The sequence below is a fragment of the Gymnoscopelus braueri genome (genome assembly GCF_963280865.1).
Source record: "Gymnoscopelus braueri genome assembly, chromosome: 3".
NCBI classification, from domain to species: Eukaryota; Metazoa; Chordata; class Actinopteri; order Myctophiformes; family Myctophidae; genus Gymnoscopelus; species Gymnoscopelus braueri.
In genome coordinates this window covers 32,633,240-32,660,371 of record NC_137612.1, presented here as the reverse complement: position 1 = coordinate 32,660,371, position 27,132 = coordinate 32,633,240, and the positions used below count along the sequence as shown (strand labels likewise).

The 27,132-nt window shown below is 42.6% G+C and overlaps 1 protein-coding gene across 1 annotated transcript in view; it reads left to right on the top strand.

The window, feature by feature from the left end:
• Positions 1-25,685, top strand: part of cdh22 (cadherin 22) — a gene marked incomplete at its 5' end in the record, with an annotated part of 108,878 nt that extends 83,193 nt beyond the window's left edge. The window contains 4 exons of the mRNA XM_080423510.1: positions 11,147-11,264; positions 15,000-15,149; positions 16,416-16,517; positions 25,010-25,685. Coding sequence (XP_080279636.1) covers positions 11,147-11,264; positions 15,000-15,149; positions 16,416-16,517; positions 25,010-25,557 — 918 coding nt within the window. The 3' untranslated portion in view covers positions 25,558-25,685. The remainder of the gene's footprint in view (positions 1-11,146; positions 11,265-14,999; positions 15,150-16,415; positions 16,518-25,009) is intronic.
• Positions 25,686-27,132: the final 1,447 nt, after the last annotated feature.

Sequence of the window (27,132 nt, the reverse complement as noted above, 5' to 3'; positions counted from 1 at the left end):
AGAAGATTACACACAATGCATATATGGGCATATATTGATGACATATTGATGGCATAAAGGGGACAAGGACAGACAGATACACAGATCTCCATATGTGCATTAAATGGACACAGACCAACTGAGTACCACGGGCACTATGGTTATTGCACAACCGGGTGGGGCATGCATTCCCAATTTACTTCGCTAGGGTTAGGGTTTATTTGGTTAATCTCAAGTCTGCTCGGTCCGCATTTGTACAGTATCTTACATCATAAAATGACACAAGTGACAGAGCGACTTGATCAGTCCTTTGCACCAGTAACTATCAGGTTACATAATCAAGCCCCCGTACGTTCTGTTCTCTGTTCTAAATGACTGGATTAATGACGCAGGATTAATGACTCCTGTGTTACAACATTTACATATGGACTACTGGGATGTACACTAACGCACCAGGGACAGTTGCCTGCTTAGGTAAACTGCTGTCTTACTGCTAATAGATGCTATATTACTCTAAGATCTAACAGGCGGAGCCGTTCCCCGTCGGCCGTCGCCAACACACACACGCGCGTGCGAGCCGTCGCGAGCGCGCACAAACAAACACACACATACACACACCACGGTACATCCTCGTGCGGCCCGTGGCCCGTCGCGAACACACACACACGGGCGTCGCGCAAACACAAATAATGTACATTGTGACACGTGCCTCCCCAACGTGCATGCGCACGTGCGTGTCCACGCATACACGGCCGCAGACCGAAGTTGTGGTGCGATCATCTCCCCCCCCCCCCCACCCCACCCCACCCCCCCACCCCACCCCACCCCACCCACACACACACACACACACACACACACACACCACGGAGGCAGCAACGAAATGTGGCTCTCTGGCGAGAGTGGGTGGGGTCTATGGTGTAGAAGCACGGTGTTGCCATGTTGTTCTATTGTAAGCGGTTTAGGGGCCATATTGGTGGTAGTGTGTTTTGGCGTTGGTTGTGAAAGTGCAGGTGGGTGTGGGGACGCGTTGTGAGCTTGTCGATCGGTTTTGTCGTTTTCCAAGAGGCAAGGTATATGTGTGAAGGCGCTGCGTTTGGCCTTCTTTTCATAGACCTTGTTGCTTGTAGGGTTCGTTTCGTTTGGCCTTGTTTTCATAGACCTTGCCGCTTGTTTCGCGCGCGAAACCTGGCAACGACACATGCGCAGTTTGGGGCACAGACGACCCAAGACACCAAGACAGACCGACAGAGGTTAGTCAAATTATATGTAGGATATATCGAGATCCCTGATGTCATCAGTATCAAATTCCAATCCATCACATTAAGTTTATTTTTCCAAATACAAGGCAGCCAAACACAGCACAACTCCCGGAACAGTTAACAATCGCCATTGTACAAGTGTTTACCAAGCAACACAAGCAAAACCATGCATCCTCCCAACCCACCCACTTCCCAACCCAAGTTTACACAAAGTATAAAGGAGTGGGTGAAAGTATTTTGTGCAAGTTTCTTGCGACTGCAATTATATTGTTAAGTAAAGAATAAAAAGTGTGGCAGGTACAATAATTTTACCGAGGCATTTACTGTGTACTGTCATCAAATATATAGAAATAAACAATGTCTCTCAGTCTATTGTGTTCATTATAAAACGTACATAAAATGTACGAGAATGTACAGTAGATACAGTCAGATATGCATAGAAATGTATGAGGATATGTGTATTAATCGGCATAAGGGCATACAATGCTGGTGGAGGAACTAGAAATCATTTGTGAAGACGTGTGGCAGTGCTCAGCGCTTGTCCAGCTGCCTGATGGCCTGGCTGTGGAAACTGTCCCTCACGCCGAATTCACACCAGCAGCTGTGAGCGAATGTCTGTTGTGCGGACATTCGCTAAATGCAATAAAATGGGCATGTCTGAGGCAGTGGCGGAACAACTCAAAGCCGGGCCGGGAGGCACAGCACAGTGATCAGGCCCCCCCTGCGCATGCGCGCGCGTGCGTGGGTGCACATCCCGCGCGCGCGCGCGCAAAAGTTTGCGGGTTTTCGGCGGATTCTGTCACTTTTTGGGGGTCTTTTTGTCACTTTATTTCGGTTTTAGGGTTAGGGTAGGGTTAGGTTAGGGTTATGTTGTTTAATTCTTATTTTTGCCTGATTTTACCGATTTATTATCTGACGGCCCCCCGGACGCTCCGCCACTGGTCTGAGGTACAGTATGAGTGGGTCCCTGGTAAAATAAGCATGTTGTGCTACAACCAGAGCTCCGCTGCTCTGAATGGATCTAAGGGAGCAGCGCCCGGCCTTGGGAGGTCAGACACTCATATGCTCGTCTCTGGCAGCTTGTTTGTAAATTAGACTGTACATTTTGTGTACAGTATCATATCAAGTAAATAGGCTATGTAGTTGCTCAGTCTTGATTAAAACTTTATTGTAGTGTTATCAATATTTGCTGCTTACAATAGTCTGTTTCTGTGGTGTCGAGTGTGTATGCCTAATCCACGCCCACAGTACTTAAGAGCAAAACGTGCTTCTGGTTGGCTGCCACTCTGTCTCGCCACACAGTGGGATAGTGGCAGTTGCTCCTCACCATGGTCAATGGATGCATTGAACCTCGCCGCTTTCTCAGAACAAAATGCTGCTGCTGGTGTTCGGCATTGGTCTGTTTGTGCGACATTTGACACAGTGAAATCTGGAGTGTTTTCAGAGCTAATTTAGCACTCTGGATTTTAATGTGAATGTATAGGAAAGCAGGATCATCTTGCAAGCAAATAAATTGTAGCCAGATTATACGGCTGTTTGCTAGTGTTGCAACTGGCAGTGATCTAATTTGATCAACAGCTCATGTTTTCACTGATTGTCATTCTGGCAGCATACTAATGATGTGTCCAATGCTGAGTGTTGATTTACTTAGAATTTTGACCTTGTCGCTGGCTCTGTTGTCATGGCAACTCTAGAATGCCACTACTGCTGTTAAATTTGTTATGCATTCGTCTCTGTAACTACTGTACATACAGTATTTTAACAGAGTAAATGGAGGACAGCATTTGTTGACTACTTAAAGACTGCATCATGCTGTTAGTCTATCCATACACATCTGATGGATCCGATTACAAGGAAGAATGTATGAATGACTGGGCAGCAATAACTAAGCAGTGACATCAAAGGATGATAACTCATAAACTACCCCTCCTGTGGAAAAAAAGAGCATGCCCTGGAAGCCTGTGGCACATTATATCACACCCTGTCATATGTGTTAATTCAACACATGTACTGTAAGCCTATAAAGCCAGTGTGATATTCGGCCAGCTCTGCAGCAACATTACTGGTCGATAATATTTCAGGAGCAATTTCTTCTGGTTAGCCCTGTTAAATGTTCCCGCCACAGAAAAAGCAGCATCTAGGTGTGCAGTCTCCTGTTCACTCATCACCCCTGACCCATACAGTTCCCTTGATGGTTTGTGGGGGGATGCAGACAGCATTAACAACTATAAAAAGTGCCAAGTCAGGTAGGTTATTGTGGCCTCCTGGTGGCTCTATAATAGGCCAATATGAAAAGGGTGCCATTTCTTCCTATAGGCCTTTCATGGCAATCCGACGCTGTGTTCATGATTTGAGGCATTTTGTCCCAAAAACATGTTTTTTACAGGCCAATGTGAAAAGGGTGCCATTTCACTTCAGCCTAGTGGGAATGTGCGTGCAAAATTTCACAGAAATCGCACGCTGTGTTCATGATTTGAGGCATTTTGTTCAAAACGGATCAATCCTGCAAACTTTGGAAGCCACTCTTAGCAGGATGGAATATGAATGGAATATGAAAAATACAGATCTGTTTGGTTTAATGACTATAGAGATACTGATATTGTGTATCTGTATTGCGTGTTGTTTGGACAAAATCTGTAGTAGTAATATATATATATTTTTGGAAGAATCAGCCACCTGGTGGCGCTATAACAGGCCGATCTGAAATATTCGGGGCCGAGGTTCTGCTCTGGCATCCAGGGAGTGTGTTTGTGTGTGTGCACAGTTTCACTTCGATCGGGCCAACTGTGCCGGAGATTAGCTGTCCAGACGAACGGACGGACACACACACACACACACACACACACACACACACACACACACACACGAACTGACGGACGGACGGACGGACGGACAGGGTGCAAAACATACACGTCTCGGCCTTTGGCACAATTACTACAGTAGGAATACATGCATGAAATTGTACCTGATAACTGATTATTTCCATGGTCGTATTGACTAAAATATCATTACATAATCATTTATAATATATAATACAGATACCCATATTGAAATACCAGTTTCCACCACTAGGGTTTACAGTACACATATACTGTAACTGTGATGCTGGGTATAGCTAGCTGCAGATTAAAACAACCCAACAACACTGCTTATGACCGGATTTATTAGACCTACTGAACTGAACACTACATTCTGTTTCGAAGGTCACACAAGCTGTGATACATCAGATATGAAGTGTTGTATCTCAGATATGATCGCAAAATCCTTTTGCGATAATTCTCTCCAAAATATAATACATTTGTTATTCCTACTCCTGAAGTTGTAAACATCTATTGACATGTATCTCTGCATGTATGTAAAAAACTGTGCCAGTAGGTGATTGTTGAACATACCCCTCCCCCTTAATCCTTACCGGAGAGAGTTTTTGTCCTGTCCACATGGAACATGGAGAACCCTGGCGGCTTGCTCGCCGAGTTGTTCCCTTCAGACATCCATCTTTTTGTGAGGCTGATTATAAAGTTGTCCCTAGTTTCCCCGTGGTATTGGACACATGGCCGTAGCTTTCACAAGGTTGTTGTCCAGGTACTGTCTGCCAGTAGAATGATGGACAGAAGGGGCTTGCTGGCCCAGTGTCTCAGTCTGGCCAGAACACTTCAACGGCAGCGTTTGCATGTGGTGGATGCCTGTGATGAATGCAACAGATCCAGCAACCGATGGAGCAGAGCATTTGGGTTGGAAAACTCTTACGCGTATAGGTGCAGTTATCTTTATGTGCAAAAACAATTAACAATTAAACTATGCAATGTATTAATTGTCACAATGGTCTCAAATACAGATAAAGAAATAGGCAAAGGACTTGTAAAGTCCCCTTTACAGTCAAGCATAAAGATCTGTAATTACACAGTAGGGCGTAAACAGTAGTTCCCCTCCTTAAAATAGCCAAACTACTAGCTCCCGATGCCTATGTCCTTACGTCGTTACCACAGCAACCAATTCAGACAAGTCGATGGTGACTGAATACACAATTAATCACATCTAATCACTTGCAAATAACAGTCTGGACAGTCAGTGCTAAAGATCCTATTTGAGAAACAAATAAGATTTGCCCACAGTCTGAACAAAGCCTTATACTGTGCTGCTCAAGTCAGCACTAAGGAGCTGTTTTTGTTGTTGTAAGAACTATTGGGGCCTGCAACCATGCAGTGTTGCGAGATTGTGCGAGAGAAATAATAAGCAACCAGGTTTATGAAAACAAGCCCAAAAGAAGCGACTATGGTCCACATGAGCACACCTACAGTATATACATCGGCTAATTGAAAATAGACAATCTCCACAATCTAAACAAAGTCCACAATGCATCGCGGTGCGACACGTTGTGGGCTTGTAGATCTGCTATTTTCAAAAATTCTACCCGCAACTACCAATATTTAAACGCCCAAGGCCGCTTATAATAAGTGGACGTGGCAACACTGCCTGCAACAGTGTTCCAGTACTACGTGGCCTCCCCTTTTGCTTCAGCTGGCTCTATGCAGACAATGAAATAAGCCTGTCCAGCCAATAAACTCATGTAACAAAGCAGCGGTGGTGGGAAGGACAAAGGTCCAGTGTATACTGTAGGCTACATCTCCTATGCTTTTATGTGTGCACCTATTGTTCGGATAATCTTATTTTCTATAGCCGAGTGATGAATGAGAGAACGATTTTTCTGGAGGGGATAGAAGGGAAAAAATGGAGTGACGTAAACGACTGGGAAAACCTATAGGAGAGTGTCTTGATGTGACAGATAGAGGGGACAGGTGAAAAAGGTAAGTGTGGCGGAGGAGAACATTTTAGACGGACAGAAGGAATCGCTCCCATCTTACTGGTAAACAAGCTTTCAAGACAACAACAAAAATTTAAGAGGCAATGGCTGCTATCTGGCCAAGAAAATTGGCTGCTGTATTTCCACAACCATTATCGGATACTTTGAGCAATTCTCAATGCCAGAAAAAGGAATTACTTTGTGTGTGTGTGTGTGTGTGTGTGTGTGTGTGTGTGTGTGTGTGTGTGTGTGTGTGTGTGTGTGTGTGTGTGTGTGTGTGTGTGTGTGTGTGTGTGTGTGTGTGTGTGTGTGTGTGTGTGTGTGTGGGTGTGAAGGTTTGTGTGTATTCTTGTGTGAATCAGAGAGTGACAGTTGAGGTGACAGACTTCCCACAATTTCAGTCAAATCCTCTGCCTGTACGGTAAGATAAAATGTATATATATGTTAAAAACAGTGGCAAAAGAGGAACACAGCATGAGAGATTCAAGTTTAAAAGAAAGAAAGAAAAATCTCATTAGTATTTCTGCTGACTTCCAAGAGTGAAATTAATTCCATGAGGTCTGAAACAGAGGCCCTACAGTAATGAGAAAAAAGCCAGAAGTGGATTTGAGGGAGATTGCCTACCTCAATGCATTTTCTGTTATACATTACATTCCACAACGTGCATTCATCAGTTTCTACACATTTACTTTATTTCACCAAGCATATAGTCACTGTCGGGCAGAAACCTTTTATCCCCTTCTTTTTCTTTTTGTCAATATGACGGTCTCATGCAAAAGTATAAAGAATTGCCAATCTACAAAGCTCACAACATGCCATCCGTTGTGAGCTCGTAGAGCAGATATTTTCTCTATTTTTGAAAGATTTTGAAAAATTGTAAGAAAAGCAAATCTTTCAAAATACAATAATGACAAGCCCAAAATAGGGATGCCAGGTTGAAAGATGTTAAGTTTTATAAATATTTAACCAATGACAAGTATTAACAAGAGCTGTGACTAATAACTACATTGGATCTTGGCTATTGGAACACAGGTTCTTTTTTTCCTGAAAAGTAATGGTTTTGGACATACGTTTTCCACCCGACAGCGACAATATACTATACATGATAGCATATACTGTAGGCCAGTGGTTCCCAACCTTATCTGGATCAGAGCCCACTTGAAAATCTTGAAAGCGTTTGCGGCCCACCCATCTGACCACTCATTGATGTGGTGAGCCACTTGCATTTTCAGAGCATGTTTATTTTAATAATCAATCAATCGATTGTGTTCTGGCCCAACCCGCGGGCCACTGATATAGGCGATCTGCTACACGCAGGGGTGCCCAAAAGGTAGATCGCAATCTACCCGTAGATCACACAGGCTGTGCAGGTAGAACACATGACATGCCCCTAAAGAATTATAATTCAAATATTAAAGAATTTTTTTAAACAAAAATCACAAAACTCCTCCTCTTTTTGGTATCTGCCACTTGGATTAAGGTGACTTGATTGACATCAAGAAGGGTCTGTCAGCTCCCTTCATAGAAGTAGGCAATGTGATGCTTTGTTTTCAAGAGTGTTGCGCCGCACAAGCGTCAGTTGCATTATACAGTTATATAAAAATGTGCGAGGCATAGAACCGAAAACCTACAGTACCACTTCCATACAGAATGGGAGGAAGGCTTTTTTTCCCCCCACTATTTCCCATTCCAAGAGAGTTTGTCTTATATGTAACGCCAGCGCCGCTATTCCAAAGTAGCCTGGTAAACCCTCCCTCCGGAAATCTCATTTCCATTTGATTTCAGGAGTGAGTCTGGCCTGATCCGCCTTTCTGCAATATTGGCTGTGCTGGAGTTGGGCGGGAGTAATACCGTTGACTGACAACCCCTTCAGCCAATGATAATTTTTCCCCTTCAGCCAATCAGCAGTTCACCAGTCTTAATGTGACGCAACGGTACTTTTGAGACAGCCATACCCAAAATGGGTTGCCTTATTCGGATAGAATGGTGTCACTGCCCGCCCCTACCGGTTCTCTAAATTTTTATTTTTAAATAGGCTTTGTCATGATTAATTGACCACATATATGAAGTTAAACAACTAAATTCTATCCAAACGATATCTTATAAGTAAATTCCGTGCCTCAAAATAGAAGTTAGAGAGCTTTTTGAAGTAAAAAAATAGCGGAGAATTGGCCGCACAAGAAAAAGATGGCTGCCGTTCGTGTTTTGGGCTCACTCGAACTCGCCACCTGATTGGCCAACGTAAGCTGTCAATCACAGAACAATGAGCGACGACGCTGATAGGCCCGGCCGTTTGGCATACACAGCCAATATTGCAGAAAGGCGGATCAGGCCAGACTCACTCCAGGAATCAAATAGAAATGAGATTTCCGGAGGGAGGGTTTACCAGGCTAATTCCAAAGCCCCCTCAGGTGAATGTTTTCAGCAATGGGATAATCCATTTTTGGGTGGGTAGATCTTGTTGAGCTGGTAATTTTAAAAGTAGTTCTCAAGTCAAAAAAGTGTGGGCACCCCTTTGCTACAGTATCTTCTCCTCCTCTTTTGCCTTACTGTTTCCACTAAGGAAACAGATTGCACAGTTCGGATGTAAACGTCACCTACCGTATCAGCTGGTGGTTTGATGCTGCTAAGGGCTGGTGGGATGAGAGGCTGGATGAATTGTCATCGTCACCTCTGTTGAGGTGAGAGCGTCTTTGGGGACTGCTTGCCATCTGTTTGCCTGGCAGTTACTGCTACAGTATCTCATCTTTTCCTTTGTGTCCGACTTCAAGCACAGGTCACTGTCATTGGTTTAAATGCTAAATGCGTGAACCAGTGGTGGAAGAAGTACTCCGATTTATTTTGCACGTAGTAAAAGTAGCAATACCACGATTATAAAAAATACTGTTCCAAGAAAAGGCCTGTATTCAAAACTTTACTTCAGTAAAATAACAAAAGTATTGGTATCAAAATATACTTACTGTACCAAAGACATTTTTATCACAACACGTTGTAAGCTTGTAGATCTGCTATTTTTGAATAGCTGAAGACTAAGTAAAAAAAAAGGGCTGATGTGGTTAATGTGTGTTTTGCAATTATAATCTAAATCTAATCGAACTAAATTTTCAAATAACTGTAGAGTGAAGAAAATACAATATTTGCCTCTGAGATGTAATGAAGTAGAAGTTTAAAGTACTATATATTTAAAAAATACAGTTCAAATTGAAATACTCAAGTAAAGTAAAAGTACATCAAAATTGTACTTGAGTAAATGTGTTTCTTGGTTCTTCCCATTCTGCATCCCAGTAAAGCTGAAATGTATCTATCTTACCATAGACCTGTTTCTGTGTCCGTTTCTGCTGAGGTACTTTACATACACTTTAGAAAAAATGGATCAAAACAAAAACAACTAGACCTAGTTTTCCACTGTTTGAAGTTTCTCAACGTGGTGTCCGGGAACCACTATAGGTCCAAATGGACGCCTATGGGTCTTTAACTCTTGAAACGAGACTTTCACAGTGTAGATTGGGGTTCCCTCAGCTTTGTTTTCCTTTCCTTTCATTCTTCTATTTCTTTCTAAAAAATTGTCAATTTTTTATTGCTGTTATCCAAACAAAGCCCCATGCAATGCATTACATTCACCCATTCACACACCGATGGCAGAGGCAACCAGAGCCATATAAGGGGAGTTGCGTCACCTCTGTTCACTTCTACAGAGCCTTCTATTGGCGAATAGTGACAAAGCCCTGAACCAGAAGTTTACGGAATGCACTGGAGTCTATGAGCCTTTGTCACTATTTTGAGTTTACATGATCCACGTGACGGCACTGTTTTCTGTGACAGGTGACGCAACTCTCTAATACAAGGCTATGGAGGCAACCATGCAAGGCACTGACTGACCTGCTCATCGGGAGCAATTAAACATCTGCATTACTTAATTTACAAGAAGTCTACACAATTAGAGAATGTAGAAGAATTGTTATTTTGATTGTTTGCCCGTAATCTCTCCTATTGGTACCAACATCAATACAGCATGAAATTGTGGACACATTTTCTGAGAGTCTAAATCTCATCAAATGGTGGTCCGTGGCTCAAATGCCGAATAAAGTAAGAGTTTAAATGGCTGTAGAGTTTAAATGGCTGCAAGTTTGTAGAGAGGAGGTGAGAGGTTAGAGAGAGAGTTAATGTTGGAATCTCCTGGTTAGGCCTCAAGTAATTTAAAATTCATTTGGAAATGGAATAGTCTTATCTGCCCACAACACAACAGCTAGTAGTTACCCTGTGAATGTCTGCTGGAGGGTTAAAGCAGAACTCAATATTGAAGCAGTATGTAGAGCCAAAGACATAATAGAGGTAAAATTCACAAAGGGAGGCTGCAAAAACAAACATCCTTTTGCAGAGCGAATAAGGACACAGTACATCAACCAGGGAAAATTGGTTTACATAACACTGTATTTTATACATTTAGCCAAGGCTAATTTATACTCTGTGGTGCAATGGTGTCGCTTGCCGAAAATAACTTTATTTTCAAGCCAAATCCGTTTTTCAGCAAGCAACATTGTACAATGGACCATAAATTAAGCTGAACTTATTGTTCAAGTGTGGCTATAGAATTAGCGTCAATTCTTAGTACACAAACAATACAAACAACAGTTATTAGGAGTACAAGCGTCAGAGCCATACAGTATATAGGCCACAGACAAAAACCTCTTACTACAAATATTAACCAATCATACTGTAAGCTTTCAAGTTGAGTCTTTCCATTTAAAGTATTCATTTCTGTTGCACTGTATCTTATTATCTAAATCCAGGGTTACTATTTTTTTTAACATTTTCAAATAGTTCAACTAGCCGATCTACATCGACACGTTGTGAGATTGTAGATTGGCTATATGAACTATTTGATTTTTTTTTTTTAATAGTAAAACAAATTGTTTAGGGATAATGGATAAGGTACCGGCGAAAAGAGGGTCCACCATGTCCAGCTGTGTGAAATGGCTTAAAAATAATAATAATATAAAAAAAATAATAATAATAAAATAGCCTGTCTACAACTAGCCTCCAGTGGCAACCTTTGTCTTACTGACAGTTCTTCTCTTCTCTATGTGTTCCATCTCTCACTCCTCAGTTAATCCACACTATCAGCGTGGTGGACAGAGATGAACCCCAGTCTGGACATCGCTTCTTCTTCACCCTGGCCCCTGAAGCCTCCAGCAATCGACACTTTACTCTCTGGGATGTCAAAGGTGAGAGGGCAAAGGTTGGCAGAGCTGTGGAATGAGGTTGGGCATGGTGTGTAGGGGAGCGATATGCCACTGGCATGAAACGCTGTGGTGGTGTAACTTGTAACAGCAACAGACCTCCGCAAGAGCAGGCAGCTGTAAAAATAAGAGAGACTGAACAGTACACAGTACTACGGTACATAATGATGAACACCACTGTATTTCACTGACATTTCACCATAAGGTCATATTGACTGTAGAGCAATGGGTTAACATGAAGTTGCACTAACTCACCATCATTTAGCTCCCAGGGAACGACTGTACAAGGGAGTTAAAGTCAAAGGTCAAGTGAATACCCAAAGGGGAAACTAGAGCCAAATAGCGTTTGTGAATACATTTTTCTCGTCAATAGTGAAATGGGGGATGGGGTTGCTGTACAGAACAATATAAAGTGTACCAGAAAGTGTACATAATCACAGGGAAGTATTTAAAGGCCATTACAAATACTTAACGTAACTGACCATTTACCCGGCCCTGATGCAGTAAATTCCCAATAATTGCGTACTCTGCATAGTTAAAAACAGAAATTTTAAATATTCAACTGCTCTTCAGCTCTGGACTAACACTCTTTGGAGAAAGAAAAAAAAAGACTTGCTAATTCAAGCATGGGCATTATCTGTAATTTTCTCCCCTAGAATTGTATATGAATGGTAGTGTATAATCATTAATTATTAAATATGTGTGGGCTAAGTATTATGTTTACTACAAACTCAATGCCCTATTATAGGCTACTTTAATGGAGTGTCAACCACTTTCATAATTGCCTCAAATGTCATCATGAATTAAACATGTTCCCGTTTTTGATGCAACTGCATTATGTAAGGCTAAAGGTTCCCCACACTGCTGCCGCTTTGGTTTGGACATAAACTTTGCCTGCCTCTGTGTGCTTTTTTGAAAACACTGTGCCTTTAGAGCCAAGTTGGATTAGATGTTTGCGGATGCCTGCTTGGAGATGTGTACCTAAGTGAATGTGACGCACGGCTAAATCAAGATTGATGTGACACCGGGAAAATGTCAGGGGAGTGGCCCTGGCGAAGGAAATGTCACCATGTGGAGGCTGCATTGGCTCCCCGCTCACATGCACGCACGTGTATCTGCACAATTGTGCTGAAAGCTTAAGAGTGCATCGACAAAATGCACACTTGCAAACAAACACATACAGACACACACACACGAACAGGCACATGTACGCATGCACTCATGCGCACACACATACACCCACACATCACACACACCCACACATTACACACACGCACACAAATGGGAATTCACAAGTCTCCAACTCTCTCTCTCTCTCTCTCTCTCTGTCTGTCTGTCTGTCTGTCATGTCTCTCATGTCTCTCTCTCTCTCTCTCTCTCTCTCTCTCTCTCTCTCTCTCTCTCTCTCTCTCTCTCTCTCTCTCTCTCTCTCTCTCTCTCTCTCTCTCTCTCTCTCTCTCTCGATATCTCTCTTGGAATGACACACGATCACAACCACACTCAGATGGTCAGCTGGAATTGAATTCACGTGTTGCTTTGTGTTGCTTTGTGTCACGTGTTGGAGACACACGGACAGTGCCCTCATTCAGGGCTAACACAGTCAAACAGCGAGTCAGCCAGCCACACACCATCATTGGATGTACTGTCTCCATGCTACACTTACTCCCATCCCCACCTACATTATGACTATGGCGCACACACGATCGCTCACTCGCATGTGTGTGTGCGTGCGTGCGTGCGTGCGTGCGTGCGTGCGTGCGTGCGAGTGTGTGTGCGCCATGTAGTATTAGCTTTGTGAGATAGATAGCAGAAATACAGACCTTGTGGGGACATTGCTGTGATCCCCATGAAGAAATGGGTGCTTTTTACAGCTAAAATTGTTTTGTTTTTCAGAGTGTGGGTTATGATTATGAAAAGGTTTAGGTTCAGGTTGGGGTCAAGTTTAGGGTTTGATTCAGGGTTAGGGATTTTGAGTTTAGGGTTAAATTCTGTTTAGGGTTTTCTCTCTCTCTCTTTCTCTCTCTCTCTCTCTCTCTCTCTCTCTCTCTCCGTACAACAAAGATCCAGGGTTATGTATATTTCTTCGCAAAGACAAACAGAGCGCAGCACAGACCTTTATCCTCCCACCTCCCTTTTTTCCACTCCAGTGTCTTCTCTACATTTGTCAACCTGTCACACTCAATCTGTCACTTCTGTGTTCTCCCCATCACAGCCTCACATCACATTCTGTCTCCGTGCCATGACATACGAGGACCAAAAAGACATCCCCATGTTGGTAATTGTTTGCTGTTGCCGGGAGACACGGACACAATCCTCACCTTTTACAGAGAAACTTTAATGTGACAAACATGTTGAAAGAATTATCTTGAAAATGTCACATTTCACCCTTGTTTTTTAAATGCAAAAACTGAGAACTGCTTCTTCTCGAGATCTGTTCCGTTCACATTATTGATGATTCATATTTTGTCCGAAACCAGTTTTTTTATGTTGATTAATGTTAAGTTTAGTGGAGTCGATGGAAATAGTCAAACCAAAATGCCTGAATCTGCCTTAGTCTGTCTCTAAAGCCTGATTTATGCTTTGTCATATGACAGTGTCACAACGCGTTGTGAGCTTGCATATCAGCTATTTTCAGCAAGCGACGTCCTCGCCACCATAAATGAAGCGTAAGACAGAGGGAGTCTCCTCTGAGGCAGATAGACTGATGGGAGTGACTGAGGAGACCACTATGTAAAAGTCAAAAGGACAGTGTCATGGGCGTTGCACTCAGCAAAAGTTCCCGTACATAAACGGTAATATGAAGATTGTGCCACACGTGCCAGAGAAGTGCTTGGGATGACGAGAATGACAGTGATATATGTTCCGGGAGATGGATTGCTTTGTATCCCTTATCCGAGTCTATCCACAGAAGCTGCTCTGACTATATTTGTCAAATCCTCCTCCCGTATGCTGTGTTACATTTGTCTATGTCTCCTGTAGAGGGTGCGTATATATACACACTGCTGAAGTTTAATTTCAAACAGTGACTCTCCCCCATTTTCTCTCTCGGTTTTATTTGACTGAAAAAGATTGCCTGATGAATGTTAACACCACGCAGCCAATTCACTTTGCTGTTGGAATGATTCAACCCTGCGTGTGACAATGCCTGCGCCCTCCCTCCAGATGGAGTAGTCCTTGAACTGCTTACATTGTTGGATTATCTCTGGGGTTTGTCATCCCCTGTTTTTTTCCCGTTCCTGTTTGTTTATTCAAGTCGTCATGCAGTGAACAATGAACAGAACAAAAACTCACTACAATGACGATGAGTACTTCAAAAAGCTATTTTTAATTATCATACAACAAACACAACATCCTCTGATCCAATCAGGGGCCCAATTATACAAAACTATTATTTGTTTAAGCTTTGTAGTTACACAAAATGGGGTCACCTGCTGAAGTGTGCTAGCCTGGAAATCTGGCGAATCTGCCAGCTCGAATTGGTCTGAGTGAGGATGTCAGGCTAGAAGCGTTCAGTAACACACTGTCTTGCTGCAGAAATCTAATTAATAGGACTTCATTTGGGAAAGGCTGTAAATTGAAGTAAGGTTGTTCTTGAAAACCTCCATCTTGTCTTGAACAGCCTTGCTGTGTCTGTCTTTTTCTCTCTCTCTCTCCCCATCTATATTTCTCACCTTTCCTCCGCCCCCACCTCCACCTCCACCACAACCTGCACCATCCCAGACAACACAGCTGGCATCCGCACCCAGCGTTCAGGTTTCAACCGCCATGAGCAGAACGTCTACTTCCTGCCCATACTGGTGGTGGACAGTGGGCCTCCCTCCCTCAGCTCCACAGGCACGCTGACCATTCACGTGTGTGGCTGCGACCCAGGTGAGTTAACCGTGATTTATACTAAGTTGCGCTCTGGTGTCATGCAACCAAAATGAGCTCACAACACGTCACAATGCACGGCTATTTTTGGCCATCCCTTACTGCATCGAGTTTGCTCTCGAGTGAGGCGGAGATCCATGGTGGACGCCCTATGCTCCAAAGGGGGCAAAGAGGCTTAAGTCAAGTAAGTCAAGTCTTACTTACATGTGAACAAATAACACAGTAATTACAGTAAATCATTGGTTTACAGCAATAAGTAAAAGTAGAAGTGCTTACTTGTTGTGGTGCATAATTGCAACTATCATTATATTCCTGAATGCTTTACAGCATTTGATCATTGGTGATCGAGGTTGCACTGTATACGAGGTTTTCCTGAATACGATGTTCTGTATCCAGTGATGTTTTACACATACAGCACACAAACAAACAACAAACAAAAGTGTGAATAAATCCGATTAAGGAGTTTACACGCTGAAACTAAAAACATTGCACTCACTTGAGTGCATACAGTACATCCTCTAACACTACAATTGTCAGTATGTCTGATTATGTAATTTCGACCTTGTTCTTGAGTATGATTTCAAGCCTACCTGCCTACTGAACTGATAACCCCACTAATTGCCATGAAGATCTCCCCACCCGTACTACATTTTTGCCTTGCCTTTGATTGTGACCTTTACGTTTGACCTTTTTCAGTTTCATGATAATTTCATTGCCAATTGGCATAATGGTGTAAGTAATGAACTGAAAGACTGAGCTGAACTCTAGCTGTGACTCTAGCTTGCTTACTGTGATTAAGACTGTACCCTGATTGGGATACGGTAATCAATTTATGTTTATGTGGGCATTTCCATAAATAATACCTTTATTTAGACAGGGCAGTGTAGAAAGATAGAAATGCATAGTTCTCAAGTCAGAGCCGAAATGCTGTTGCGATAACATGCTAGACACACTAACTGGTCAACTCCTGGTGTGCCCCAAAGATTCACTTTTATCATCCCCATTATCAGCTGCAGCAATAATTTTAACAACAGCTGTAGCAGTAGTGAAATCCATTATTTATCAATTTCTTAGATTTATAGAAGAAATGTAAAATTGACATTGCAAATGGTTTGAAGAAAATCACATTAGCACAAAAATCACAAAATCACAAAAATAGTTTTGACTGGTGTCAAAACAAGGTAAAACACGGGGGTAGGTGCATTAGTGAGTTTCAAGGGCCTGCTTGAATACAAATGGAGTGCTTCTTTTTTCTTTGCAATACAGATGGCGCTATCCAATCCTGCAATGCTACCGCCTATGTGATGAGTGCTGCTCTCAGCCCCGGAGCCCTCATAGCGCTGCTGGTCTGCATGCTCATCCTTATCGGTAAGTGTTAGCATGAAAGTATGATGAAGGGCCATGGGGATTCCTCTTCATCACAGACCACACTCTCAACAACAGTACATCCATCACATTTCCTGTTGGAAAGGTGCTCTGAAGTGGAAATAAACGATTTCTAGGTTTGGCCGTAGCTTAGTGGGTCGAGAGGCCTTCTGGTAATCATAAAGTCATCGGTTTGTCTCCTGACGAGCCGATGTCTACATGTCAAAGTGTCCCTGAGCAAGGCAATTAACCCCTAACCGCTACCCCTGGGTGCTCATCGTGACCAAAGACATCAGCTGGGTGAAGCTCCATGGGATCAACAAAGGTCACTCCCGCCCTTCTGTTCTTCATAAACAGTAAAATTCAGACACATTTAACCAAAAGGACCCTTAAGGGTCACATCTTACAGAGTTAAATTAAAATGCAGAATTGTACTGTGTATGAAGCAAGTACTGTAATAAAAATAATAATAATATTAAGAAAAAGAAAGGTTCACTCCACTCAGAAATTCACGCAACCAAGCATACTTTAGTGGCCACTTTTTGAAGTTATCTATATTTCAGCATTGAAATCACACACACAGCAGCAGAAAAACAAGGACAAAACAAATGACATGGAAGGGGATACATTTTTCATCATTCCTTCACGGGTGACTCATGTCGGACATTTCGTCTGCGCTATTTTTTACGAGGGGATAGCTTCTTCTGCCTGAGCAGAAGCACATGTACGTACACCCAATGCCTGGCTTTATCAGTGATGTCAAGTCACTTTGTTCTGTGCAACGCTGAAGATGGAATGAAAGAGGGGGGGGGGGGGGGTGGTTGCAAACAGGCGAAAGAGCTGCCTCAGCACAGTATCCCTCTGGAACAGAAGGCTTTAAATAGACAAGCTTTTCCTCACTTTCTCTGTTACAAACTTGTACGCGAGTGCTGCGCGCACACACACGCACACGCACACGCACACACACACACACACACGCACACGCACACGCACACACACACACACACACACACACACACACACACACACACACACATAAACAAAAATAAATTGTCAAACACACACCCCAACGTGCACACAGATACACAAACACAAACTAACACATGCATATGCTTTCACACTCACAAACGCGTGAACGCGCGCACACACACACACACACACACACACACACACACACACACACACACACACACACACATGCAAACCTACACATGCACAATGCATGTACTCTCTCTCTCTCTCTCTCTCTCTCTCTCTCTCTCTCTCTCTCTCTCTCTCTCTCTCTCTCTCTCTCTCTCTCTCTCTCTCTGTCTCTCTCTCTCTCTGAGGAAGAGTAGACCTGAGAGGGTTAGCATTGTCATCACTGAAAGTTTTATGAGCCGGCTTCTCACTCTCTTCATCCCGCTCTTCTGTGCCAGAAATAAAGAATCAAGATGTTTTGTCTCCCTTGCGCGCAACACTTTACATATGTTTTACATTATGTGGGCTGTGAATGATGGATGGCGTGACACAGGGTTCGCTTCAACTTTGAATAACGGTTGCTTGTTTTGTTTTGCTTTCTTGCTTTGAAACAGCCTCTGTAATGAGGCGAGTTAAAGCCGTGTTTCCCATTAGCCAAAACATATTCCGGTGTGGCGTCGAAAGCAGGAGCATGATTTATTCATCAAGGTTCTAAAAGCCAGAAATGCAGCATACTGTACTGTACATATCTATAGACACTGGCCTCCAGAGTTTATATACATTTTGTGTTGGTAATGCGCTGTGGTTCGGTGCTCTGGGCTCTGCAACGTATCCAAACAAATCGGAGTTGAATGTAACTTCCCAGCATCTAAACTTGCCAGGCGAGTTTAGACGCCGGTTTAGATACTGTGTCGATGGTATGTGCGTATTTCTGAAGAGCGCCCGTCTCATTGAAGTCCATACTATACATTATTCAGAATAGCAGAGCTATGTTTAACACTGATGTTTCACTCGTGAGTCTCACCCCTTTGTTTATGTCATGGTGTCAGATTTAGGGCTGCAACTAGCAATTATTTTCTTAGCGATTATTCTATCGATTACTTTTTAAATGATCAACTAATCTTGAAGCGTGTTATTTTGATAAGTTAAACCTATTTTTTTCAATATATCAACGAATCGACGTGAAAAAATCCTAATAGACTTTTTTATAATGGAATAAATTGATTAGTCTGTTTAACTGTTGCACCCAGTCAGATTACACTGATTGTGGAAAATAAGTCACCAAATATTTGACTGAGTCATGTTGATTGGTAGAAAATACTCTCTTATGGCTGGAGGCACAGATTGAGTGGAAGCACCTGGATACTGCCTGTCCACTGTGTGGATAGTATAGAATCTACGAGCTGCAAGTGCCGGGCTCAGGGGAACGAAAATGGACAGTAGTGCTTTAGGTTGTTTGGTGGTATTAATAGAGTAGCTAGCTGGACTGGAGTGGGCCATGTGAAAGCTACAGCAATCATCACATTAGCCAATACTGTGCTGCTCCCTCTGAAAGCACAACAACAAACTGTACACACTAGTGATGTGCGGGTCGGGTTTTTTCTTAACCCGCCCTGCCCCGCCCCGCCACGGAACCAAAACCGCCGCCTCAACCCGCCCCGCGAACCCATATATAAATCTATGGCTCAACCCGCCCCGCAACCCGCGGTAAAAAAAAGAAATCGGTAAAATCATGAAGGAAAATAATCTTCAAGTATACACCCCAAGTGTATTCAAACTGTTTTATTGTTATTATTCTTATTCTTATTAGAAATAAAGACAAAACAAGAGCATGTGATTTTTATTTTTTTTTGCGTGTGAGAGCGGCTGACCCGCTCACCCGCAGCCCGCATAATTTCCTCTGAAATCCTGACTCGACCCACCCGCGCCGCGGGTTGACCCGCGGGTCCCACGGGTTACGGGTCGGCCCGCTCATCACTAGTACACACACAGTTGGATAAGCTTTGTCCTGCCTGTTCTTGCACGGACATTGCACACACTTGTATGCACATATACGGACACACGTTCGAAGAAAGCATCTTTCCACCCTTAACTGCTTTAACCCTGGAGTCCATAATTTGGGCATAACGTTTCAAAATTGTATTTTTATAAAAGGAAAACAAATCTACGTTATAGGCTATTTTTGTGATTTGTTGTGCGAAGTATATAGGGCTTACTGTAAGTGCATAACTGCAGTGCAAATCTTTAGCACTGCATCCTTTGTTGTGAGGGAGCAGCCCCACCCACACAGGCACACATCCATTAACTACCTAGCCCAAGCGGAGCGCTCCTTCTCCCAAGGCTGGACCACCCCTATTACATCAATTGTTGGATGATGAGAAAAATGAAAACAAATGTCTGCCTAATTACCCTACAAACAAACAGTCCCTCTATCAGTTCATTTAAGGGGCCTGATGTGATGAATCCATTCCACTGCGCTGCAGCATCTGCACGCATCCGTTCCAATTACCACCCATCTGCCGTGATGAACTCCTGGGCTCGCTCAGCCAGCGTGGCCCAAGGGGAAATTAGCCGTCTTGTCAGGAACGCTTATCGAAACATCTGTACACAAGGGGGCCGAGCATTGTATGTGGAGGTAATAGCTGTATACAGGTACATATGGTTCCTACAGAGGTAGAGCATGTATCTATGCACTTATACATGGCCTTGGACATTGCTATTTGTGTACCTGTAGCTAGATAGGCATCCGTGGCAGCAGTGGGCCTCTGGCGTTTGTGGTGTGCATAACAGATACCGTTTTTTTACACAAGCCACGTTGATTAATGGCCTATAAGCTACAGCCTGACATGAAATTATCTTGCCTTCGATCAATCCTACCAAAAATACATGCGGTATTCCCAGTAAAAAAAAGAAAAAGGTCTGCAAACAATAGCACATTACCACCACCCGCAGTGTGATGCGATGGAAATTACTGGCCAGCATTTTACAAGAAGCAGCTGATCTGTATGTACAAAACAGTTTGCAGTGTCAAGGTCCCCACCTCCCATTACTCTCCTCATCAGTGGGGATTGAGAGTAATTGTCTGAGCGCATGCTTGGCACGCATGGCAGCACGCTCCAGAGTCTATCGCGAGCTGTGAATGTTTCCTGGACCCCATGGCAATTAACTCTCTACCCATTTATGGAGGAGAAGAAGAATAAACACAATGAGCGGAGATGCCGGTGTCCCGGCGGACCGCACCAAACAATGTAAGTGGAGTGTGATTGTACATTATCAGTCAGAGATATTGCATAAAAGGCCCCCAGACGATCTTCAGAGTTTTTCTCTTCACTCGAGCGCCGCTCTTCCGAGCAGGAGGTTTTTTTTCCCCTCAGTAAGTTATTTTTCAGGTCATTTACACCAAATAAAGACAATTACTGGGACCTGCAACAAGTCATTTGTATAGATTAATATGCTTGTCACAGAGTCTCTTAGTGCTCAGTGAATGGAAAGGAAGGACCCATAATTGAAAAGAAACGGTGAAACAAATATCTTGAGTCACCTACTCCAAGGTAACGGAATGTGGGGTTAAATACTTTACAGCAGTGGTTCTCAAAGTGCGGTCCGGGGACCCTCGGAGGACCTTGAGGCTGTTCCCCTGCAACATTAGTTAATATAGCATCAAATTCTATTTAACCACTTTAAGCCTATACATCGGCAATTTGAAAATAGCGGATCTACAAGCTCGTAGATCTGGTATTTAAAAAAAATCTTGAACAATTTGGAATATTTTGGAAACATTTTAACAGCGCAAATCTTGGATGGGTCCGTGGCCACATACATAATCATTTGGGTCTCCTTGACATGGAAAAGTTTGAGAACCAATGCTTTACTGTATTTGCAGTCCCCTTTACGCCGCACATAAGCAAGTATCATCCATCTAGTTTGAGTGCTAAACGATCTGGCCATATATCTCATTTTAACCGAGCACGGGTGTAGTCATGTGAGCTTAGAGCATCAAACATTCTGTGCCATCTTGGACAGCACAGACACCATAATAGATGGTCTTTCTTGTATTGTGGGTTTGCACACATTTGTTTTAGGCAACAGACTATACATGTGTACGTTCCAGAAGATGTATTGCACCCACCGTTTAATGATCTATCTAAGTGTCCCCTCATCGGCATTCCTTTGCTGTACCTGCTCAAGGTCCTTGTTGTGAAGAAAGAGAGAGAAGAGAATTTTTTGTGAAAATTAAGGAACACATGGAGAGTCCTTGCTTCAAAACAACCTGACTTCCACCGGTTTTCAAAGAATAAATTGACATCTACCCTTGTAAAATGACGGATCACACAAGATTAAAGCAATATAGTTCTCATTATTAGTAGGTAACCTAAGGCCTTGGTTGATATAAGAACACTTTAGTGTGAATGATTCACATTTGTATGCAGTGATGTTAATGATAAAATAATCCTTGCATCCTGCTTTAGTTTAGCCTAACAAAGCATTCCACTATGATACAGTTGTTACAACTTAACAGCCATGTCCTTTAACCTCAGTCTTTTCATCATACTAACATCTATAATCCCACCGGTCCTGTGTTTGAGACACAATTCCTCGGGCTCTACCGTAAGCGGCCTGAAAGACCAATCATAATAGTGAACTGCAAAGGGCAGTGCTCTACAAAAATGACAAAGCCCGTTTTGGATCAAAGAGATGGCTTTCTTGGTATAAAACTAGACAGTGCTACAGTATGTGTGATCAGACAGTAGCACCTGATAACAACAATGGTCAACACAGGCTGGGCAGCAGAGATGTTGGTACATCTTATCGCACAGACACACACACACACACACACACACACACACACACACACACACACACACACACACACACACACACACACACACACACACACACACACACACACACACACACACACACACACACACACACACACACACATGCACACCCTTCTACCTGTATGCCCGTTGTTGCAAGTGTAACTTAACCACTTAAACCCTATATAATATACTTAGTTGGGTTAGGGTTAGAGTTAGGGTCAGGGTCAGGGGTCTACACTTGGTCCCCTTCTTACACCCTATAGCAGATCTACAAGCTCACAACTATTATGACATGCCCAGAATAGGGATGCTAGGGTTCATGTTAATGTTTGTCAGATGCGGATTGTACTGCCCAAGGTTGATGCCCAGAAATGTTCCGAACACAGTAAGGTAAGAAAGTACGGCAGAGGGAAGGGTTTCACATACAGACACTGCCACACTTGCAGTGCAGTGGTTCTCAAATATGTTCATGTCAGGGACCCCCAAATTGATATTATGCTGCGGACCACCATCTGAAAAGATTTGATGCCAGGGACCGCCATAAGAGAAGATCTTAGTTATTAGATATAGATTAAGTACAGAATTGTACAACAAGTGGGGATTGGGGAAAGAGAATCCTATGATCTGAATAATAATTCTTATACGGTACATTCTCTCATTTGATTGATACCTTCTATCTAGCTGGTGAAATTCTAGTGAAATGATCCACTTTCAACCTGGCGTCCCTATTTTCTACATGTCATAGGCAAAACAAAATCTCAAGTAGTGAAAATAGCAGAAATTTGTAGAATGTTTTACAATAGTGCTAAATAGTTAAACTCATTTTGCTGGGGACTGGAACCTTTCAAAGACCCTGGGGATTCCCGGACCCCACTTTGAGAACCACTGTTCTAATGGGTCATAACATAAGTGATGATTGAGAGGGATTATATTTGTATGAGTCTATACATTTTTTTCTTGAAAATCATACTGACTATACATTTAAGCCTGGGATAACTGTTGAAGAGAGCATACTGTACAGTGTTTGAAGTTCAGATTATGCTAGTGAATACTGTTTAATCAGCTATCCCAATTCACTCTCCTCCTTTTTTTTATATTAATGTACATTATCACTCTAATTTCCCTCAGAATGCATGATTCATAAATATGTGTGGTGGTGCGTTTTCATTATCATTATGGGAAGTGGTAATTTGTTGTTATCATGAGCCGTACATCTAGTTGAAGTTTCCAAGGGAATCGGAGCATCCCTCAGGAGGAATGATGAAGTCGGGGGCGCGAGCGTCTGAACGAATTGAGAGCGGTTTAATCACATATGTAGGCAGTAATTAAAATAACTAAAATGAGATTAAATCTTCATTGATTTATCTAGATGCATACAGCCTTTATTTTCCTCATCTCATTAGTCTATTAAGGGATCCATCGAAACTTTTTTCTTTTTTAATCCAGACTTATAACTAAACTGAGATTAAATCTTCATTGATTTATTTAGATGCATGCAGCCTTTGTGTTCCTCTCATCTCATTAGACTATTAAGGGATCCATCTAAATTATTTTCTTTTTTTATCCAGACTTTATTTTCCTCGCCATCTGTCTCCCCATTGTAGGTAGTTGGTGTCCTCTGTTTCTCGGCAGTGATGTAAGCTTGAACTCTGTGGTGCTTGGACTATGGATTTACATAAGTATTGAAAGAAAGATTGGAATCCGTTAAGCCTCTGACATAATATTTCTGGGCAAAGCAATTAGGATTGTGGAAAATCAATTCTCATGCAATTGAAATGTAAAACTTAAAATATTATTTGAGAAAGGTAATTGTCTTTATGGGGGATCAAAGTTACGCAAATTAGAGCTGGAAACTTGTGTGATTTTAGCCTCCATGAAGTGAATTTTCAAACTTGTATTAAACTAATTTGCACATTCCAGTAAAACCTGCTGTAATTGACAGAAACCTTATTGAAGGAGCTGACTTCACATTTTGATCTCAGGGTTGGTTATGTCTTTATATTTACTTTGATGAAGTGCACTTCCTCTTTTACCATCGACCTCTTCAAACCTTTTGCCTGACAGCCCTTAATCCAAATGTATTATGCAGTCCCAGAACCTCTTTAGAGTCACGGATTTCAAAGCAATGACAGTTTTCAACATCCTATGATTTGTGGCATTTACCTCAACCCAGTTCTATTGGGGCCTCATTTATATTGAGTGGCAGAGGTTTTTTAAAACAGGGTACAGCCAGTGCCAGCGTTTTTATCGATTTTTTAAAATCGTTAAAATCGTCACAAAATATTTTCCGTGATCACCGTCCTCACAGTGATCCCTCATTACACACACAGGAGTCTCGTAGAATCTGGGAAAAAAATCTGATCGCGGTAATCCGTTCCATAATTGCAGCCAGTTGAAAATACCATGTTTCGCCAAAAAAATAATAATATATATATATATATATATATATATATATATATATTATATAATTTTATTTTGTCCCCCAAAAAAACGTCTATAGCCGCTTTTGGTACTCAACGTTTGGATTTGAAATAGCCGTTTTTGGCACTCAATATTAACAATGTTATACTGAACAAAAACCCATTACACTAAACATCAACTATCCATATGATTTAATATTGCAATACCCATAGATGGTAATCTTTTTTCTTTATGTGTCTCTCACGGTCACTCTCTACCCCTCTCTCTTTCTACCTGTCTCTTTCTATCAAGTCCTGGTTTTGCTGATCCTGAGTCTCAAACGGCACAGGAAGGGCCATCGGATGTCCGAAGACGAGGAGGACATGAGGGACAACGTCATCAAGTACAACGACGAGGGCGGAGGGGAGCAGGACACGCAGGCGTACGACATGAGCGCCCTGAGGAATCTCTACGACTTCCCGGAATCCAAGAGCTCCGACTCTGGCCCGGACATACGCTCGCTGCCCCAGTGGGTTCAGACCGCCGGCCGGGCGGGGGCGACGGGCGGCGCAAAAGGAGGAGGCGGGGCAGCGGGGCCGGCGGCAGACTTCTCCGTTTTCAAAGGCTACATCCGCAAGAAGGTGGATCAGGCCGACGCGGACCTGTCGGTCCCGCCGTACGACTCTTTCCAAACGTACGCTTTCGAGGGCAGCAGTTCACCCGCCCTCTCACTCAGCTCCATCCACACGCTGTCCACCGCCTCGGAGCAGGATTTCTCCTACCTCAGCGACTGGGGGCCGCGTTTCAAGCAGCTGGCGGGCTACTACGCCCCGGGGAACACAGAGGAGGAGGGGTCCTAGCACAGCTAGGTTTGCACGGAGACCCTTAAAACTCCCTCTGTGCTCTTCTGCCTAATGTTACTGTTACTTCTTATCCGCCTCCGCCTCTGACCCTTCTCAGTCAAGCGTTCGACTGAGTGTCAACAGGACATGCCACCTCCTCTGTTTCAATGTGGAAAGGGAAAAATGATTATCAGCAGCAGTGTCTTTGAACTTAATTTTGGTGAAAATAAATCAGTAAAAACTATTTCAAAATTACTTTCTTACTTAAAAATACACTCCTGCTCACATGTTTTTATGTTCCGATGGTTTGAAAACTGGAAAGAAGCGGTGATAGTTTGATAAAAGTAAAGAAGATGAGAGAACGAGAGAGATTCATTGGCCATTCCCTTTGCAAACCTCAAACTTTTGCGAAAGGGTACTGGTGGCCCACCAGGAGCGGCAACATTACCATTTAAATATATCTGGAGGCAGGATTTTCTCTCTGAAATCATGGAAGTGAACTTTGTTTTTTGTTTTTTTCTTTACTGTGGGACTTTCAAAGCTCAAATTATGAATACTGGAGGACTTGACGTTTAGGGTTTTGCAGAGCCAAGACAAAATAAATGTTTAAAAACATCTGTATTTATTTAAGGGGGGGGGACATATTTATGTATTTATTAATTTATATGTATTTATTTATTTATTCTGACTGTAATTGGACACACTGGACAATAACATGAACGTGTTCAAAAAGAAGGGAGGAGGCCTATGGAAGTGGAACATGGACAGGCATTGAGGAGGGAGACATTTGTAGGGTCAAAGTAAACTATTGGAAATGTTTGTATTTATTTTCTAGGAACGCTCTTTTTGTATAATAAGCAACCGAAGAGCGGTGGATTGAAAAGACAGATGGAAAGTAAAAGCAGAAAGGATGTGCCAATTCAGTCCCAAGATTGCCTGGGATTGACATGAATTTCCTGTACGTATTTTTGTGATTTATAAAGTGTTTTTTAGGGGTCACATACTGTATTCGAGGCATTGTGCGTCAACGGTTTCTTTTCTTATTCTCTTTACAGCCAATGATGAGGCAATAAGGCACAAAAACCCGCACATGTGGTTTAAGAGTAAACAAAAGGACTGTCTTTGTTTCACAGATTCGGATGGTTGTCAGATCCATCCCACCGGGCAACCATGTTCATTCCAGATTTGTGTGTGTTTAGCTTGTTTTATATTCATTTGATCTGTTTTTTGATATTCTACTTGGGTGGGTAGGGGGAAGGGTGAGGTTTAAGATGGATTTAAGTGTGTTATTTAATGGGATAGCTATGGAGATAACAGACGATAAAGGGACTGACCACCGCCACCTAATATCCACGACCTATTCAATGTTGACCTTAACTTGCAAATGTATGGAAAAAATAAAAAATATGAATAAATATTTAATTTTTGGGGGTGAAGGCCTAAATCTCACTGTTTAGAAACACTGGTCCAAAGTAAATCAGACCATATCATAACGTAAATAGGACGTCTATGTCCCTATTTAGCATTTGCTGAAGATGTCTCCTGAATAATGAATAACTGTGTAGCTAGCTTGTGTTTACACCAGGGGTGGAG